At 40.6% G+C, this 18,380-nt stretch overlaps 1 protein-coding gene across 6 annotated transcripts in view; it reads right to left on the bottom strand.

Annotated features, from left to right (window-relative positions):
* Nucleotides 1-18,380, bottom strand: part of LOC136771338 (dedicator of cytokinesis protein 4) — a 96,858-nt gene that overhangs the window by 6,130 nt on the left and 72,348 nt on the right. For 2 of the 6 annotated variants that reach the window (XM_066723571.1, XM_066723575.1), the window contains exons 26-49: nt 17,693-17,791; nt 15,393-15,487; nt 15,107-15,182; nt 14,558-14,658; nt 14,409-14,467; nt 13,316-13,464; nt 11,980-12,065; nt 11,261-11,287; nt 11,015-11,110; nt 10,825-10,885; nt 9,492-9,585; nt 9,024-9,172; nt 8,233-8,319; nt 7,708-7,812; nt 6,799-6,940; nt 5,717-5,883; nt 4,986-5,072; nt 4,535-4,711; nt 3,340-3,423; nt 2,660-2,779; nt 2,270-2,391; nt 1,949-2,069; nt 1,758-1,839; nt 732-853 (exon numbers count right to left, since the gene is read on the bottom strand). In XM_066723571.1, the coding sequence (XP_066579668.1) occupies nt 732-853; nt 1,758-1,839; nt 1,949-2,069; nt 2,270-2,391; nt 2,660-2,779; nt 3,340-3,423; nt 4,535-4,711; nt 4,986-5,072; nt 5,717-5,883; nt 6,799-6,940; nt 7,708-7,812; nt 8,233-8,319; nt 9,024-9,172; nt 9,492-9,585; nt 10,825-10,885; nt 11,015-11,110; nt 11,261-11,287; nt 11,980-12,065; nt 13,316-13,464; nt 14,409-14,467; nt 14,558-14,658; nt 15,107-15,182; nt 15,393-15,487; nt 17,693-17,791 (2,508 nt within the window). The remainder of the gene's footprint in view (nt 1-731; nt 854-1,757; nt 1,840-1,948; nt 2,070-2,269; nt 2,392-2,659; nt 2,780-3,339; nt 3,424-4,534; nt 4,712-4,985; nt 5,073-5,716; nt 5,884-6,798; nt 6,941-7,707; nt 7,813-8,232; nt 8,320-9,023; nt 9,173-9,491; nt 9,586-10,824; nt 10,886-11,014; nt 11,111-11,260; nt 11,288-11,979; nt 12,066-13,315; nt 13,465-14,408; nt 14,468-14,557; nt 14,659-15,106; nt 15,183-15,392; nt 15,488-17,692; nt 17,792-18,380) is intronic. The other 4 variants (XM_066723572.1, XM_066723577.1, XM_066723573.1 and 1 more) reach the window with 3 other exon arrangements.

The following is an 18,380-nucleotide window of genomic DNA, read 5'->3' as shown; positions in this document are numbered from 1 at the left end:
AGCAGGTTCCTTTAAAGACCTACAATAAGATTCACAGCACGACACTGCTTTCATCCTAATCCATGCAGACAAATCAGACTCGAGATTTAGTTCAAGCAAGTCAGATCAAGTCAAAACATTCAACGGCATCGTTAGGTAAACAAATGTCTCCCATCAACAATACAACGAGCGCAATTTGTCTAGGGTTCTTATCTGCACTTCATTACACTGAGAAGGAGGCACTCGCATTATGCGGATTGCTGTTAGTACAGAGCCATTTGATTAAGATACAGTGCAAACGCCACAGCAGAGCTTTTGCATGTCTCTCACCAAATAATTGAGCCTTGTAAAGTATGCTGTGCCCAGTGTTTGATACCTAAAGTCAACACAGACAAATCAGGCTTTTCTTGCTTGTCCTGCCCCATTTATAAAAGCTGTCCAGCAGATGGAGCCGTCTGTTGGATTTGCATCATTTTGTAGAATAATTCGCACATTCAAGCTATAAGAAACAAATAAAACAAACTATTTTCTAAGACGTACTGGTTGATTAACTAAACTGAACTTTCTGATTACTAATGGCAGAAGTAACCATATTATTTAATCTTTTAATAAAGGAAACATCTCATTTCAAATGTGCAAATAACCCAAACAACAGTATTTAAACTAAGAAACGTGTATTACGGTTCCACGCTTGATTGAGAAACAAGTTGTGCTTGATCGCCATCACAGAGACTTCCCGCCCATCTGCTCACCTGCGTGGGGTCCTGAGGGTTGGGGTACACAGCGCTGCAGGGCCGATCCCTGGGCGAGAGGCAGGCATTTTCTCTGGAGTGCTTGTGTTTATCGGACAACAACGGTGAACCTGAGAAGCAGACTACATGAGAGTGGCACAGACGCGCACACACACAATCGTACAGTAACACAATCAGTGCTACAGGCTTGTTTTCCAGCGGACTACCCTGTGGCACAATAAATGAGCTCTGGCGGCGGGAGAGAATTACGCTGCCCTGGTTTTTAACTGTGGTGTGTTTCTTTTCCTGTGTTAGAAGAAACTGTAGAGTGCAAGGTGGTATAACTATTTAATGCTTCCCAGAGTACGACGACAATACCGTTTCAGATTAAAGCGTTAAAATAACCCCTATAATCGGACAGACAGAGATGAAGGGGCAACTTCAACATCAACATCTAAAAAACTGTATGCAGTTTACAGGAGTCCATTTAATCACAGGGCATAGAGAAACAGACCACAACTGGCTCCGTAAATGCCGTTTTTATGATACGCAATCCATAATCCGAGCCGAAACGCCAGTCAGATATCATGACACAGTACCTCCTTTATTCAAGCATAGAACCATTTAGATTTAAGAAATTAATTCAGCTTTCCAAAGGGTTAAGTTTAAATCAGCATATGACAGAATAATATGACAGGGAGCAGTCGGTGAGCTCTCAGTTGAGGCGTGCAGATGCGTCTCACTGTGGATATTGTTATTGCAAACGTTTAATGTGTGGTGATCCGGCAAAAAGTTCCCTATTATTGACTACAAGCTAATAGGAGTGCACTTCTTCATGGCTGTGTTTACAAATTACATGGCAACTAGAGTCAAAATAACTGAACACGGGCCAGACACCTGTTCCTTGACATCCCCGTATGAAATGAAAACGCAAGATTAACTAAAACTCAGTTCGCATCATGAATATCCATTGATTTTACTCAGCAGTACTCTGGGCTAAATTAATGCTCTCTCTGCTCGTTAAATCCGATACAGAAGCTGACATACCTCTAGCGCTGGACGGGGCAGAGCTGGTCACGTTGGGAGAGGCCGAATGAGTCGAACTTAAGCTTGAGGTAGACGGACTGGGCTGAAAGAGAGAATATAAATATACAGTATAGTCACAGACACACTCAGTGTAAATACAGGGAAATTATGTGCAGTAGAGAATTGAGTGGTCCTCCAGACGGTGGCTTTACCTGCATGTTGAAGACCTCGTCTGAGCTCTCCGACTGCCCGGTGATGTTGCTGACTTCATTCGAGGCTTGTGACGAGAGAGACGACGAGGAGTATCTGTTCACAGCTGGGTAGCTCAGGGGGCTAAAACAGATAAACAAGTAAAGACATCCATACAGAACAGCACTGCTTTTAACACATGAAATTTCCGTTTTTTTGGAGCATTTAAAAACAAGAAATACCTTTAGTAATGGCTACCATTGTTATTAAGAAAATGTTTTGGACAGGAGAAAGCAACAACACTGTCAGCATGTCTGGATGCCCGCAATGCGAGTGACACTCACCTGCGCCGTGCTATGACTCTAGCACCATCGGGACTTATGGCATTAGGCACTGAATTTCTGCATATACGTGGACTACCATTGGTGAAGTGAACAGGACTAGCACGGACATACGCTGGAAAATCCTGAATAATCGGAAGAAAAACACAAGCTTAGAGGACTACATCCTTAATCATAACAGATAATCTCATTCTTAGATTGTCTTTAAAAGTTTTCAGTGTTCTAAAACACGAGATAAATGTTATTTAGATGTTTTTAAACTTTTAAAATACATACAATATATTTATCTTCGGTCTTGCACAAAAAAACAATTCCACTGCATAGCATCCTTGCCGTGAAGGAATACGACACGCTGTCACAATGGTATCTATAAATATGATTTAAAGGAGTTACCTGTATTCCTAAACTTGATTTCATTAGATGAAACTGATCAACCAATTTTTTATGTAAAGGTCGCATGTCCTGAGGTACAAATTTCTCATGCACAGCCAACCCATACTCCAGGATGTGAGCCTAAAAAACACAAGTCAATTTCTTATTGGATTTCATTGTATGATGCAAGAATTCCAGACCTCAGGAGTATTCATTCTATACTATTTCCACAGGTAAAATCAGACAACATGGGCAGAGGGAATTTAATAATAAAATAAATTAATACATCTATCATCAGCAGCAAAAGAGGTGGTGGAGGAATGTGATTGCATTCACAGCTGTGATTTGCAGCCACAGAAAATCAGAAAGAAGCATTATAAGAGTCTTTACAGGATTAAACAAGACAGATCCATTAAAAAACGAGATGTGAGTGATGTATTTTGCTACAGGAATGGTCACTAACACGCCCTACCACTCAACTATTATATCTGAGCCCTGGAACAACTGATATAGAGTGAATAATCAAGAAAAACATCAGTTATTTCAAGCTATTACAAATAAAAGTCAACACAAGTACAGAATGTAATGCTGTATCATTATATTTGGGGGTGGAGATGTTGAACTACTATGAATTTAAATGCAGTTCTTATGCTCTTGTAATCAAAACAAGATGCTCAACGTGCAGTTATTTATACACACACCTGCTCAAACATGAGCTCTCTCAGCCGTCCAATCTTCTCTCCATCCTCAGGATGATTTATGATGTAGTCCTTTACAAAAAATGCCTGTGGGAAAATAAACACTGCCTCACAGGTATGACTGGAACAACAATTTTCTGCACAAAAGTAAGACCTATCCTTCACTGCTTTACAAAGGGAAAATCCTAAAATAAAACTTTAGTAGCGCTGGAATGCAGCAGATATGAATTGATAGGATGGCAGGTAGACATATAGACACACTCTACAAACAATTAACATCCAAAGTGTATTTTAAATATATTATTTTAGGAAGAGTATAAACTGTATAAAAATACATTTCAAATGAGAAATTACAGGAATAAAAAAAAAAGGCAAAAATCAAATTTTTAGGCTGATCTGGTCTTTGCTTGTTTTCCTTTACTGGTGACACTGAACAGTTTACTGCTGCAGTGGACAGAGACGGGTATGGGTAGGAAAACAAACACTACTACAGCAATAGTTTCCTTCTTTGTAAAAAAAAAAAAAACAACGTAAATATACAAGCTGCTGTTTTTTCAACACAGTGGATTCAGTCAGGACGGAGATCACCCATTTTTGTGCATGCCTACATTCTGCAGGGCATGTTTGAAACTTTCATTCTGGTTTCAACAGAACAAAATGAATACAATGTTGTTTGTTTGGTTGTTTGAGATTAAAAACAAAGGGCAATGAATATTAAATTAAAACTAATTGTACCAAAGATGATCTAAACACACACACACACACACACACACACACACACACACACACACACACACACACACACACACACACACACACACACAGTTGAGATTGATACTCCGTCCCTCATCAGAGCTCCTACACGCGCACTGCGGTTATCTGATTCATGCTGGTGGCTACACTGTGTTTGTTCCTCTCTGTATTCCTCAATGCAGCATAATAAGCACTTAGAGATGGATGTGGGAGGCAGGCAGCGAGAGCAAGATGACCTCTTCCTACTGACAGTTACAAACCCTCAGCTACAAAAATAAATAAATATCACACTGTGCCGCACTGAGCATGCAGTTGCTAAGCAATTCTCACAAATGCCTGCTCCCGACCTGCACCCTTATGAGCCGTGCGTTGCTGCTCTTGTGCTTTCACACTCACTCCCTGGAAAGTATGTATTTTGTAAAGGCTAATGGCGTCCACACCATACCTCTTGGTATCTGGCGAGTCCCCCGTTGACGGCGGCGTCAATGACTCCATTCAGGCACATGGTGAGTGGGTTGATATTCTGCATCTGTCGAGCCTGACACTGAGTAATGAGGGTCCTCAGCTGCAGGTTTTTATTCTCGATCACTTCGATGGCGTTTTCCAAAGGGCTCATCTCAATCTGAAAGCAAAAGGGAGTCGACTTCATTGCTTTTTCCCAATCCAGTAGAAACGCCACAGTCTATTTTTACAACAAAATGTTCTATAAGGGTATCTGGTGCACAAATATTCAAATGATAGTGTGACAACATTGCCAGGTATTGAAATGTACCTTTCCATAGTTTATAAACATCACAGGATGTTAGGTATAAATGAAGGGGCCTAAATAAAGCACATTGATATTAAAAATCATCTGTGTGAAAGACAGAGCAGGCGACAAAGTGCACAGTACCCACCAGTTCTCGCTTCTCCACCTCGAACCAGCGTGAGATGCCAGGCAGACTCTGCACCAGCGTGAGCGTGGTGCGCTCCACCCACAGGCTCTGCAAACAAGCACAGAGAAACATGACACCCTTGGCTGCCTGGCCTGTGGGATTCTCACAAAGTATCTCTTCAATCCACAACTGCTTGCTCGCCTACTGTCACCCCTTTCCAACAACACACATTATTGTAATTATAAATCGGTGATGTACTGGATGGTTTTACTTGCAACAGAAATAAGACAACATTCCAGAACTATTGGGGAAAACAATATCAATATTAGAATCAACAACGATATTAGTCATTGTGACATTGGGGCATTCAAAGACTTTGTAAGCTGGAAAACCATCATGGGGTTGTATGGCTGACTTCCAGCAGAGGTAAACGTACGTTAAGTTTCACAAACAGATGTTCAGATGAGATATAAATGCAAGTGTACAAGTTTTAAATCTTTTTCTAAAGAGTATCCGGAATACTAGGATATAATAAAGCACAATCTAATCTGGAGTTACAGAATTCAAAAACATTTTACAACTGTAGTGGTCAATAAAAAAAAAATGTAAATATCTATAGGAAATATGGATCTCACTCTTTTGCCTCTTGATAAGGCAGGGACCGGGCACATCTCAACAGGAGGAGAAAAATCTAAAACCGCCAAGCTGTGGCTCAGCAGAATACGTTTATCCGTGGTCGACTTTGCGTGTACCTTAAATTCGTTTTCCTTGTCCTTTGTGCCCTTGTGAAAAGGCCTGTCGTATCTGAATCTCCAGATGTGATTGACTTTGTAGAAGCTCTTAATGTTGTCTGGCACCCCGTCCCTCTGCAGCACGTCCTGGCTCTCCGGGATGGGGCCGACGGCGTAGATCTGCAGATCTGCCAGCGCTCGGTCAAGGAAAACTCGGTGGGAAGCACCATCGCTGGCCACCGGCACACAAGCATTAAATCAGATTCCATAGCACACCTCCCTAAATATCCACACAATGATGATATGAATCAGATCCTGTAAGACCCACCTGACATCAGTTAAATGATTTATTGCGCAGCAGGATACAAACTATCATGCTAATGCCATCAGAGCAAATCAGTCATCAGTAAAGGCACTGCTGAGGATACCTGAGGATATCTCCTGTCAGTGCAGTCCACCCATATTACTGTAATGGGACTTCATCTTACAATGCATATTAAAATCCTCATTGATATTCATCCTTAATGAAAGTGGGTCTGCGCATCACAACTTCTCAAATATTTCACCAGACAGGACAGAACATAATCCTATCTAGTAGCTAGATCCTTGAAGACACTAGAAATGTATTCATGAAAGATGATTGAATAATTGAATGCTTAATGGTCGCGATACTACAGGTCTTTAAAAGTTCTTGCTCAATCTCTTCAGGTTGCCATTACTATAGGAAGGCAGAGTGAATCTAGTTAGGTACAAGAGGTATTTAGCAATAGTCAATGTGAAAGAAAGCTGCCTTTTTGAAGACATTCCCTCCGATTAAGTTAAAACTGTGGAATTTATAGATTTAGCCAGCAATCTATTAGACTGAGGTTAATGCAAGCTTTTCCTCGAGGCGGGGAAAAGGTGGTGATAGCTAAATAGTTCGAAGAACAATCATTAATTAAATAGAGAGGATGGAAACTGGGAATATTGTAGGGAAGGATTACAGCTGATTGATAAGAATACTACAATAACTAGTGTTCAATTTTCCATTTCTCAGTTTTTTTAATTTAATGTATTGCTGATAAACTCCAACGAAGAGAAAGCACTGCTAAAGATCAGGATACACTGGGCTTCGGCCTGAAAGATGGTCTCGTCTGGCTGGTTGACGTGCTGCATGGCGATGGCGTGGGGGAACTCGTTGAGCATGCGCTGCTGGAAGGCCTCCAGTCTCTCGTAGTCATGGCCCCGGCACACAAACTCCTTGTTCTGAACAGAAGGGGAAAAGGACACTCTGAGGTAAAGTAACTGGGCTCTGCAAAGCCCAATTCCTCAGCCACCCTGACATCAAACGCTGAGATGCATCAGATTCTGAAAAACATATTCATTTAAAAAAAAAAAAAAAAGGAGAAGAGAATCTCGTTTGGATAAAGGGTGCTGTAGGATATTCTGCACCTTAATTGGCATGTGCCCTGGGCCATTTTTACTGGACTTTCAACTGCCGCTCCTCCAGCTCTTAAAAGGATGATACAGATTCAAGGCAGCTACACAATAAAGCATGTATAAAAGTGGGGCTGTGATGTGTGTGTCTGTTAGTAATGGCAGATGACAGCTTATTTAAAATTTAACGAGGATAGTAAACAGGGAATGAGCATTCGCAGTGATGTTTTTTCTTCAAGCAGACAAAATACAGAGACAGATGGCACTTAGATTTGAACAAATAGGGCATGAGTGGACCAATGCTAAACATCACACACTTTATAAAAACTAAAATGGCTGAACATGCCATCTAGTGGACTGTTTATATGTGTGTGTGTGTGTGTTTACAGACAGCGTATACATTGTTTAAACAAGCTTACAAAGATCACTAAACTATCTACAAAACCGTGCATGAATTGGAAACCGACGTGGGGATGATTCATATACAATATAGGAGTACCTAAATGTGAAAACAATTTGACTAATGCCCTAAAAGACAACTTGCTCCTATTCTGACAATACGAACAGGTACAACCCGTGTGAAAAGAGGTGCTTACCCTTAAAAAGAAAGGAAACTTCTTGCCATAGAATCCAACTCTGAAAAACTCTGGCTCCAAACGTTGCTGGTCCATGATTTTGTCATATAAGGAAGCCTCCATCATCTGGACATAAATTAATAAAACAGAGTGAATAAACTGGTTTTGTGTGCAATGGTTTTAGAATGAGCCTGTCGTTAGGGGATTCTTATTCACACTTCAACAGGACTGTACATTTGTCTGGCAAAGACACGCTGCTATATGGTTATTATTGCTTAAAAACAGAAGCCGTAACGGACGCGGTTTGTTTTTTTAAATGTTAGACATGAATCAATGAATCTTGAAATGCATCTGTAGATACATAGTAAACAAAATCATTTATAATTTAAAAGACTTCAAGTGCTATCACTGCCTTGCCTCTGAAGAATGAAATTAGATTTTGATAATGCGTTTCAGTGTTTTTTCTGATACTAACTCAATACAAACAAAGAGCACAAAGAATAGCTGATGTATTTCTTGATTTCACAAGGGTAAAAAAGCTCTTACCCTCATTTTGCTGAGGTTCCTGTAGTCATAGTAGGTTTCATACTGATCGGCCAGTTCTCTGCAAAGGATGATACCGTTCTCCCAACACTGTGGAATTTAAATCAAATTCAGAAGAAGGAACAAACATTATTTGCTACCCCAGTGCCAGTGGTGCAGAAGGGGAATTGTGTCTATAAAAACATTTGAGAGAAAACATGTATATACAACAGATATGTTCATTAAAAAAAATATATAACCGAAAATGGTTTAACAGAAGCACATTTCTAAATTCCACCCACATATTTTATTAAATGCTTATATTGGAAATAAGAGTGTAGTTATAATTTTCTCCCGCTAGGTGGCAATACATGTTAAAAAAACAAAAGTATAAATTAAACCCTTATCATTTTAATAAATTAAAGATTGAAGATAATATTTGGATGCCAAAAACACTTATAGTTGGCAAAACTGCTGTTGTTTTTGGAAAGATTCCCGATTTGCAGAGGAGGAAGCTAGGGTTTGGTAACATTTGTAACATTTCTGTATTATGTAAAGAAACATTGTTATGAAACGTTGCCAGCATTAAAAGAGAGTAATTAGTGTAACTTCAGTAACAAAATATTAAAACCTGTACGACATGAGACCACTTCACTTTATTCAAATATGACTGTGCTTCCTCTGTTGTCATCTTTCTTGTACAATACCACGACAGCAGAATAACAGCCATGTTTTCACTCCGTGCTCCACATCAAGGACGTTGCTATCCACTTCAGGGCAATCTGCTGGACTCAGAAGAGAACAAACCGACTCACTTTTCCCCTGTCGAAGTTCTGGATGATGGTGAGATGCAGGTACTCTTTCCTCTGCCACTCGGTCTGCATGGGGTAATTGAGGAACTCTCGGAGAGGCCGGTCAGACCACTCCAGCAACTCATCGTACAGCAGCAGTGTGTAGGCGGCCTCTGCAAAGAGCGAGAGAGAGCTTAGATAAGGGGACTGGCTCAGGCGGTGCCACTGTACCCTACAGCAGTGACTTCGAAACAAACAAGCTCAGAGCTTAGAAAATAAATAAATACATAGTTAACCACATGTAAGCACTTCATGAGCTCAATTAGGTAACTAAGACTTCAGATTGAACTAATAGAGGAATATCTGGAAATGCTGGTCTGTGATTGGCTGGATTCTCACATGTGATTATGAGTCAAGCAGAACAGCCACTGAGAACTTGGTTAAAATGAACTGATGATAATAATGATGATTAAATGAATAAATAAATTGTACCCGTGTAGTTCTGTGCTTTCAAATGAAGATCGTACAATTTATGTATATACCGTATATACATTTCTTCTTTGTTCAATTCTGTTTTGTAGAAATTCTGTAAAGAAAAATAAAGATGTTTAATATAATATATTAAACAAAGATGTTAATAATGTGATATGAAGATTATTTTCATATTCATAGCACACATTATGGTGACAGAAGTGCTTTCACATCAAATGTCACATTGACCTCCAACGAGATCAAAAAACCCATTTATTCCTCTTGGACGCTGCTGCCGTCTGCGCAGTGTGTGATGAAAATGACAATTTCACACTTGCCAGGGGTGTGTAAGAGACTCATCAGAATGCTTATAAAGTTGGCACGATATGGAGACATCTCTTGTAGAGCAGAGAGCTGTCAAAATGATAAATTAATGACCGGCATTATCATTAGCATTTTACCTCTGGAGTCTCAATGTACAAAAAAGACTTGAATACTTCCTTTGCGTTCAAATTGCACTACTTAACAACTGAAAGAAGCAGTTTGTTGGACATGCTGACTTCAGCCCGGTCAGAGTGACTCTAACTGACCGCAGCACTAACTCCGGGGTCCTGTGTCAAGGGTCTCAGTAGCTTCCACAGGGATCCACAATGCCCTGCATACGATATCATAAGAGGCTCCTAACTCATCTAACTGCCATAAAGCAGACCTGAAGGAAATTAAATTGATATCACACATAGCTTTGGCCTCGGTCATCTACACTACAGAAAAAAATAAAATAATAATCAGTAAAGCTACTTTGTCTCTAAACCCACATGGCCTGTAGAGGAATTACGGTTACTGACGATTTTGAGCAGGAAATATTTGCAGTACCCAGATGTTGTTTTGAGCTGCTTTTGTTTTTTGAAATTGTATGTGTATGTATATATACACACAGTTTGATACAAACTATATATCTAATGTAAATATAATTCTGCAAAGGAAGGTTCAATTAAGTGAATTATACATCTGTTTTAAGCTCAAAGTATAATCCGTAATATTCAAATTTTACAATCTACATGCTTTGCAATGTTGAAAAATGGCCTTTAATTTGTTTAAGCATTTCTTATTTCTGGTTCTGTGTCAATAGATATTTACATCAATGCAAAATGATGTTACGCTCAGTATCATGCACTTCGTAAAAAAAGTTACATGATAAATGCACAGGATTCCATATTATTAGTATCAATGAAGAGTGACAATCCCGAGTTGTGAACAATTTGAAGGTGATTGTGAGTGCAGATAAACACAAGGGTGATGATGTAACCAATGTACAACACGTACTGAACACACACACACAAAAGGTTATACTGACCAGAAGGCTAACTGTGCAACCAATCTTTTTGCCATCCACTTCTCCCACCTTCATACAGTCCCTGCGAGTGAAAAAGTGCACAGATTAAGGGTCGGCTGAAGAGCAGACAGTGGTGTGGCAATACTTCGGGCAGCCCATCTGGGTCAAATGTCGTGTGTGTGACAGTCTATCAGTAGGGGTGCTGTCTTACCTGTAATCCAGGAGTCTCTCCATTAGCCTGGTGACGGTGGCTATTAAGGAAATGCCACTCTCTCTCCACGTCTCCCTCTCAATCTTCTTTAGCAAACTAAAATACACCAGCCACGCAGATTTATTTTTACACACTTCCATGGCAACCAATTAACTTTGCATGCAGCCTGTTCTCCAGATGAGACTGGAGAAACGCCGCACTTTTATCAGTTCAAATCGAGCAACACAATGTTAGAATATATCTTACCTAGGATACGGGCCAAATAGTGGTATTCTATTCCGGGAAGCATTGGTAGAACAAATTGATTTTAGGTTATTAATATCAACACCCAAGCACACATGTTAGTACAATGTTAGTAGAAATGAACTAGTGTAAGAGACTAGCTGTACAGAAAGACATGCAAATCTTTTAATTTTGTTCACCGGCCACAAATGTGTGAACGGGCTAATCGGGATTATGTTTCGGTCTCTGGGAACATAGGTCACAGATTCAGAAAAATTATATTACAAAGATGAAGCCAAATTGTGCGCATGCCCCTCCCCCGGCACATACACATCCTCTCAGACAGCAGAGAAACATGCAGGGGGACACATGTGAGGTAACAGGAAAAGCAAGGTATTGTAATAAAAACAATTTCCTGAAGCACCAAGACAGCATTGCATTCAAATCCACTTGCACATTTACCCGTACTTTCTTAATTGCCACTGCCACACAAAAAAAAGTATGTAAAAGCGGCACTGTAGATTTAATGGGTTATGTTAAACTGCCTTTGTACACATGCCATTAAACACAATGAGACGGGGTGCACATTCCTGAGGTGAATTTACTGCTAAATTACACATGAAAGGCACAGATGAAAAAGTAGCGACACAATGAGATATTGAGGCGAATCTGAACATTGCTCACGGGCAACAGTGGCAATTGGAATAACTCACAAGAGGGGAATCTAACATCGCGTGACTCACATGCTGTTGAAAAGCTCCCGGTAGGTCTCGTCCCCCTTGCCCTCAGACATCAGGCTGTCCAGTTTGTCTATCAGTTTGGCTTCAACCTGGCGACAGGAACATCGAAAGGTAAAACAGGTTTGTCGACGAGAGGAAGGCACCCGATTAGGGAGCCGACCGCTGCACAGTGTGAAACATTTGCTGCCAACTTTCTTCACCCTAATTACACTATCATACACAACCAGAATTCGATGAAGAAACACAGTGTGGTGTTGGAAGCTTAACAGCAGTTTTCCTCAGTGTTTGGGGGCAGTTACAAAGCCTTAATGAAAGTGGGGTTAAGCCAACTCTCTAAGGCAGTCGGGTGCCATTCCTCCAGCATCTTTTAGAGGCATTGGGTGTTCAATTTCGAAGCCAATCTAAACACTGAATACATCGATGAGCAATACGTACTGTCCTGTGAAGCTACTGTTCGAAAACGTCTGTGTCTGTCACTACGACCAGCAATACACCGAAGAGTACGACGAAGTAGTACATAGTACTCTCTCAGATTCAGAAACCAAAGACAAACAATGATATACGTCACAAGCATGGTAACTTAATTGAAAACACTATGTTAATCATCTTGAATAAGAAACTAATAAAACAAAGATACAAGGAAATATATCATATCCTCTTAGCTACTGCAGTACAACTGGAATAAATCGCCCATCCTGATCGAGGCTGTAAGTGCCGGGTTTTGCATGCTTTACATGAGCCAGAAGCATCGAGCTCCTTCAGGGCTCAACGCAAGCCTGGTTTCTGATGTCTGTCAGTGATTTCACTGTTGTTTTGCAGACTGCGGCATAAGCGGACCCTTTTCAGAGGCTAGTCACACACTCCCTGTATCGGAGCCGATGCTGCTTAAATTGTACAAAGTCTGACAAGTTACCCTCTTATGCCACCAGAGGGACAAAATCAATCCAAGAAAACATCAAAAACACAGAAAGTCAGAGTTTGCCCTCAAAAAGTCCACATAGACCTTCTTCTCTTACTGAGAGAGGAGAAGAGTCATACAACACCTCAGGCAAAGGGATCTGAAGCAGAATCCTGAAGGAAATCTAGGTTTAAAAATCAGACACATGCATTTCCCTTTTTTGTCTTGCTTGACTATTTCTTCACAAGCCAACGCAACAGACCGACTTGCACAGGACTTCCTCTTTCGAGTTTCTCATTCCTCAATCACGGCTTTCCGTCTCTGTCTCTCTCTATTAAACACTTTAATTTAGCACCGAGCAGAAAGACAAGAATAATCGATCACAGAACAATGCGTTTCCCCACACAGAGAGGGATTTCGGACAGAGAGGGATCTGAGCACCTGTTTGAAGCTGCCACTCCTGCGCTGCTCCCAGTCCATCATGTCGTGGAAAATGGGGATCATGACGTTGCGCAGGTCGGGCTGCGGGACGAGCGTCACTTCCAGGAAGGGCCCGATCATGGCAGGGATGAAATTCAGCTTGTGCTCCCCTGGATAGAGAGGCATCTTTAAGACACAGCAGAGCAGCATGCGAATACAAACACACAACATCAGCTTGGTGTGGATGGAGTTAAATCTTTTATGAATACGTTATTAACTATACATATATACACATTTTCCTCATCGAATCCCACAGGGCTTTGCAAAGTGTAGCTGACACATCTCAGCCCCAGGCTAAGGTCGGCAGGTCTTCACCTTTCCGTTTCAGAAGCCCCAGGCGAGCTCATCGAGCAAGCGTGCCAAATCACCGGGCCGCCCCTTACACTGGAGGAAGCCCTTTATAAAAGCGGTCATTTTATTTCCCAGCATCCTAGGTATATACATTCAGAGATATATACACCCACAGCCCCAGACTCCTTCTCCAATCCTTAATTCTGCTCTTAAAGGGGAAGTGACATCCTGGAACACCGTGTATTCTTTTGCACTGTTACACAAGAGTCACTTCAGAGCAAGCCAGTGCCAAGACAACACAGAGACCCGAGGCACAGTTGCCACAACACCAGTGACATAATAAGCAGTGTTGGGATCTAAGCAGACAGGACAGTTTAACCAAAAATAAAATCTCTATTTGGGATTCTCCCTGGAAGGGAACATGTTGCACAGAGCTCAGAGCTCAGCGAGATGTTGTTGCTCAGCCTCTACGTCAGCACAAAGACTGCTTGTGCACAGTCGTGTCATTATGTCCTGCTCATTAAGCGGGCCCAAACCACGCTGCCTGAATCATTCAGTTGCTACGCTACCCGCAGCCGTGTCAGCTGCAGGGTAATGAGGGGAGATGGAGGATTTGATTTTCTGGATCATGAAAAAATGAAGGAAGGAAAGACATACGCTGACCCACGGAGATGTTAACAAAGGCCAACATAAAATAAAAGGCTGAGATCCATAATGATCCTTATATCATGATTTATACAGGAAAATGTGCCAGTTTTCTTACCGAGATTTTGCCACATGCTAAAGATCTCACATCCCATCATGACTCTCATGTCGCCATACCTGATGATCGAGAAGGAAGCGTGTTAAAAAGCAAAGCAAGGGTCAATTTGAAGACGTGCTTAAATGCTTATCCGGGATAAGGACACTTACTTTTCTAAAACCTTTTTCTTTTTGGATGGTGAGAAGGTTTCCAGCTGGAGGCAGGGTTGGTTTATAAATATTACAGAGAGGTAAAAATAGGAATCCCACACCTGAGAGAAAAACAAAGGTTTACGCGGGGGTTTGCTTTATCAAGAAGAGCGCCATAAAAGGCACGCAAACATCTGCAGTTTCATTGGTCCGATAAGGTTGTGACAAGATAAAATGTGAAAACACACAGTATGTATTACAGCAGCAGAATTCTTTAAGTTGTGCAGAATTTCATAGTCAAGTGTAAATGATCTTTAACAAAAACTAACTTGCTGTTGGTACTGCCACGTAGTGTGGGAACGATATCACATTATACTGTAGTTATAATTATATAGGCAATTATCCCCTAACCATAACCCTACTGTAAGAGCTGCAGTAGGGGGCACAGTGAAAGTCCTGGCTAGAGATCTTAGAAAGTCAGGCACTTTGTTCCAGAGCCAAGACATGACATAAACCTGAATAACTGCTTCCTGATCAACAGAGAAAACAAATAGTGTAGTAAACACCTACCTTGTAGTCAAAATGATCATTCAGGAAGTTCTTGCGCAGAGCATCTGACAGGTACAGCACCGTAGTGATGATTACACTTTAAATGCAAGAAAACACAAGTCTGTTAATTTTCCAATTATTTAAAATTGTCTGTTAGTGTAGTTTTCTCTTATCAGTTACAGACTCTGTTCATCTTTCTTTTTGCAGCAGACGGCAAAAAATAAACACACTTGGGACAGTCAAAGCCCCTCGATATCTGGGTTACTAAACTTCAGAGAATTAATGTAATACTTCAAGTTAGTCTTACTTGTTGGTGACCAACCGCATGACAGTCCAGTCTTTTGGGAACATCTCTGGTCTGATGAGAATCCGAAACACCGTAAAGATCTGCAAGAGGAAATCCTGAAACAGAAATGAAAGAAAAAGCACAGGAAAAGTGAGTGAATTCCCAAGCTCGGGCAGTACAGAGTAATATTTTTCTTTGCATGTGTATGACTGAGTTTGAATCAAAACTATTCAATTTCTTTTACTTTCATGTTGAGCTCTCAGCACTGTCATGTTGTCAACACATCAGTGAGCAGTTGTGAATGAATAAATAACGGTGTCTACTGTGTTTTGATTTTGTTAACTAATTGCTCATACCTCACAGAACTACAAAAACAGAAAGGTAAGGGATGACACAAAGAAAGACACAGAGGGATCTCCGCACGCATTAACAATTCAAAATACTCAAGGCTGGTTCAATTGCTCCGTTCCACGCTGAAAGAGGTCATATATATATTAAAATGTGCTCCAGTTGGTGTGCAGCAAAGCAAATGATTCTCACTGAGCTGACATGGAGAAAATCTGCACACAGTTATTAACAGCCAAAACAATTGAGATGCTCAGATTTATTTTTTAAAAGCACAGTCAACAAACCCCTTTCACCAAGTAAATTATCGCTCTTAATTGTATTACGCTGAAGCCATGAAACAAAGCAATCCGCAATCCCGCATTGTCTGGAGAAACAATACCGGACAAAAACTGTCACTGTAATGGATAGCAGACCTGTTGTTTTTTCATAACTTAAGCCAATTATTTCTGGCTTCATAACAATTTGCCTTACAGTGCTTTCTGCTGATTAGGTTTAAAGTTCAGAGGCTGCACATTTTTTCTGAGCTTTTCAGGAATAAATGGCAATAACTGTGGATCCAAGGCTGCCACAAAAGGTTAACCCTTTGCGTACAATAGCAATCTGCCATATTTTGTGTAACAAATAATGTTACACAAAATACATGTTTGTATAAAACTAAAACTAAATTAATTACACAACCCTTCACTGATTTTCATTGTAATATAAACAGTTGAGCTTTTAAGACTTATTTTAACAACTGCAGGGAATTAAAGACTCAATGTGATATGAAGGAAATCCCAGTACACATTTTGGAAGCTAATTCTTGCCTGTGGTGAGTTTTACTTTCATGTAATGGCTGTGTGCTGTTTCAATTTAATTTCACACAACAGCTCTGTGCCGTTAAATTGAACAGGGAGATATTAAATTGTGTACTCTGCTTTCACTTTCTTAAGAGTGAATTCTGGTGTATAAAATTTGTCTCAGACAGAGATTGCAGTTTCAAGATGCAAGAACACATTGCTGGCTTGCATATGATAATGCAAATGATCTTAATATAGTGTATAAAGCTCTTTAGTGATGACTGCTGTACCGAGGATTACATTGGAAACTGCCGCTCTTATGTAGTGCCAAAACAACTTCGTACCTTGCAGCTGATGAAAGCTCTTCAACGGATGCACACACGATGCATCACACTAAAAGACATTACCACAGTCTCCTTACTACAGTCAATGCTTGTTATGATCGACCACATACGCTTTTCTCTCAAATGTTCTGCTCGGTGACAATTAGCTCCTACCCATAAGAGCGCAATTCTGCCACAGTTTCTCTAGCAAACTAACGAGTTAGCGATCCATTGTCTAGGAAATCACTCATACATCCTAACTGCCATACATTTTGGTAGTCTTTGACTTCTGCAGCCCCTTTGGGAAAATGTGATATTTCGAACTTGAAACTAAAACATGAGCTGACATTTGTAGTGCATGATAAATTACTATCGTCAGCTTTCCACTGGTGAACAATCAACCTTTCCTGTATCATCTTTTATGTTGCATCTATTGCCTCCATCTACATTTTCTGTAAAAGTGCTAATTTCCCCGACAAGAGAATGAGTAAAAATGATTTACTGCTTATTTTACTTTCACACTTGATGCAGCTTCTCTCTATGGTTTATGAAGTTACCCGTTTGTGCAGCAGGAACGTTTCAGAAACCATTGCTTAGAATGAACATAAGTACATGTTACAGCATAATTGTACTTTATGCTGTAATTATGGGTCTGTCGTGATTTGTATGCATTGGTGACCCTGAGTTCGGCATTGGCTGTTATACATGCATGCGCCTCCCATGATTATGAGGAAATAAATGCAACTATTCGATTAAAAGCTCTCAGTTCTCTTTGTAGTGTATTTATACTTCACAGAACGCTGTCCAAAAACAGGCAATAATAGGGTGTCAATCAGACGAAAATGCATGTCTCTGGTAGTCAGCAACTTACCCTCAGGTCGTCTTTGTTGGAAAAGCTTTCCAGGAGCTGTTGGTAGTGTTTATCTGTCATCTGTCTGAGAAGAGCCAGCAAACAAGCCACAAATTCCCCCTAATTAAGAGCAAGGGACATTCTGTCAGCATTTGAGCAACACTTTGTAATTCTCAAACAAAACGGCAAAATAAAAATAAAAAGATCATGCAATTGCTCATTTGGTTCCTAGGCAACGCATTTCCCAAGGACAGAGTTTAAATGTATTAGAGAAATTGGACCAGGATGCGAGTCGTGCAGCGATCGTTTAGACGTATTTAACCTACAAATGTAACAGTTTGGTGTGATGGGAGGTAAAATAAAAATATTGTGTTTGTGGTGCTCCGGTCAGTGTGTGTTGGGGATTTAATTGAGTACTGGATTAAACCCTCCAGCAAGGCTGCGGGAGCTAAATGCGCATCCACAGCTGCTCCTGCACCGAGCAAAGATCGCAACCAGCATCTCTGCTCTTTTATATGGATAATAACATAAGAACATAAGAAAGTGTACAACCAAGAGGAGGCCATTCGACCAATCGTGCTTGTTTGGTGTCCATTAATAACTAAGTGATCCAAGCATCCTATCCAATCTATGCGCTAAAGTGATTTAGAAGTTCTGGTTTATTATTGTCTGTAGGGCCTGTATAGGGCTTCACGATTCTTACCACACC

This window comes from Amia ocellicauda, chromosome 15 (genome assembly GCF_036373705.1).
Source record: "Amia ocellicauda isolate fAmiCal2 chromosome 15, fAmiCal2.hap1, whole genome shotgun sequence".
Taxonomy (NCBI): Eukaryota; Metazoa; Chordata; class Actinopteri; order Amiiformes; family Amiidae; genus Amia; species Amia ocellicauda.
Note: the sequence above shows the minus strand (reverse complement) of the source record. Positions and strands in the feature narration are given on the sequence as shown.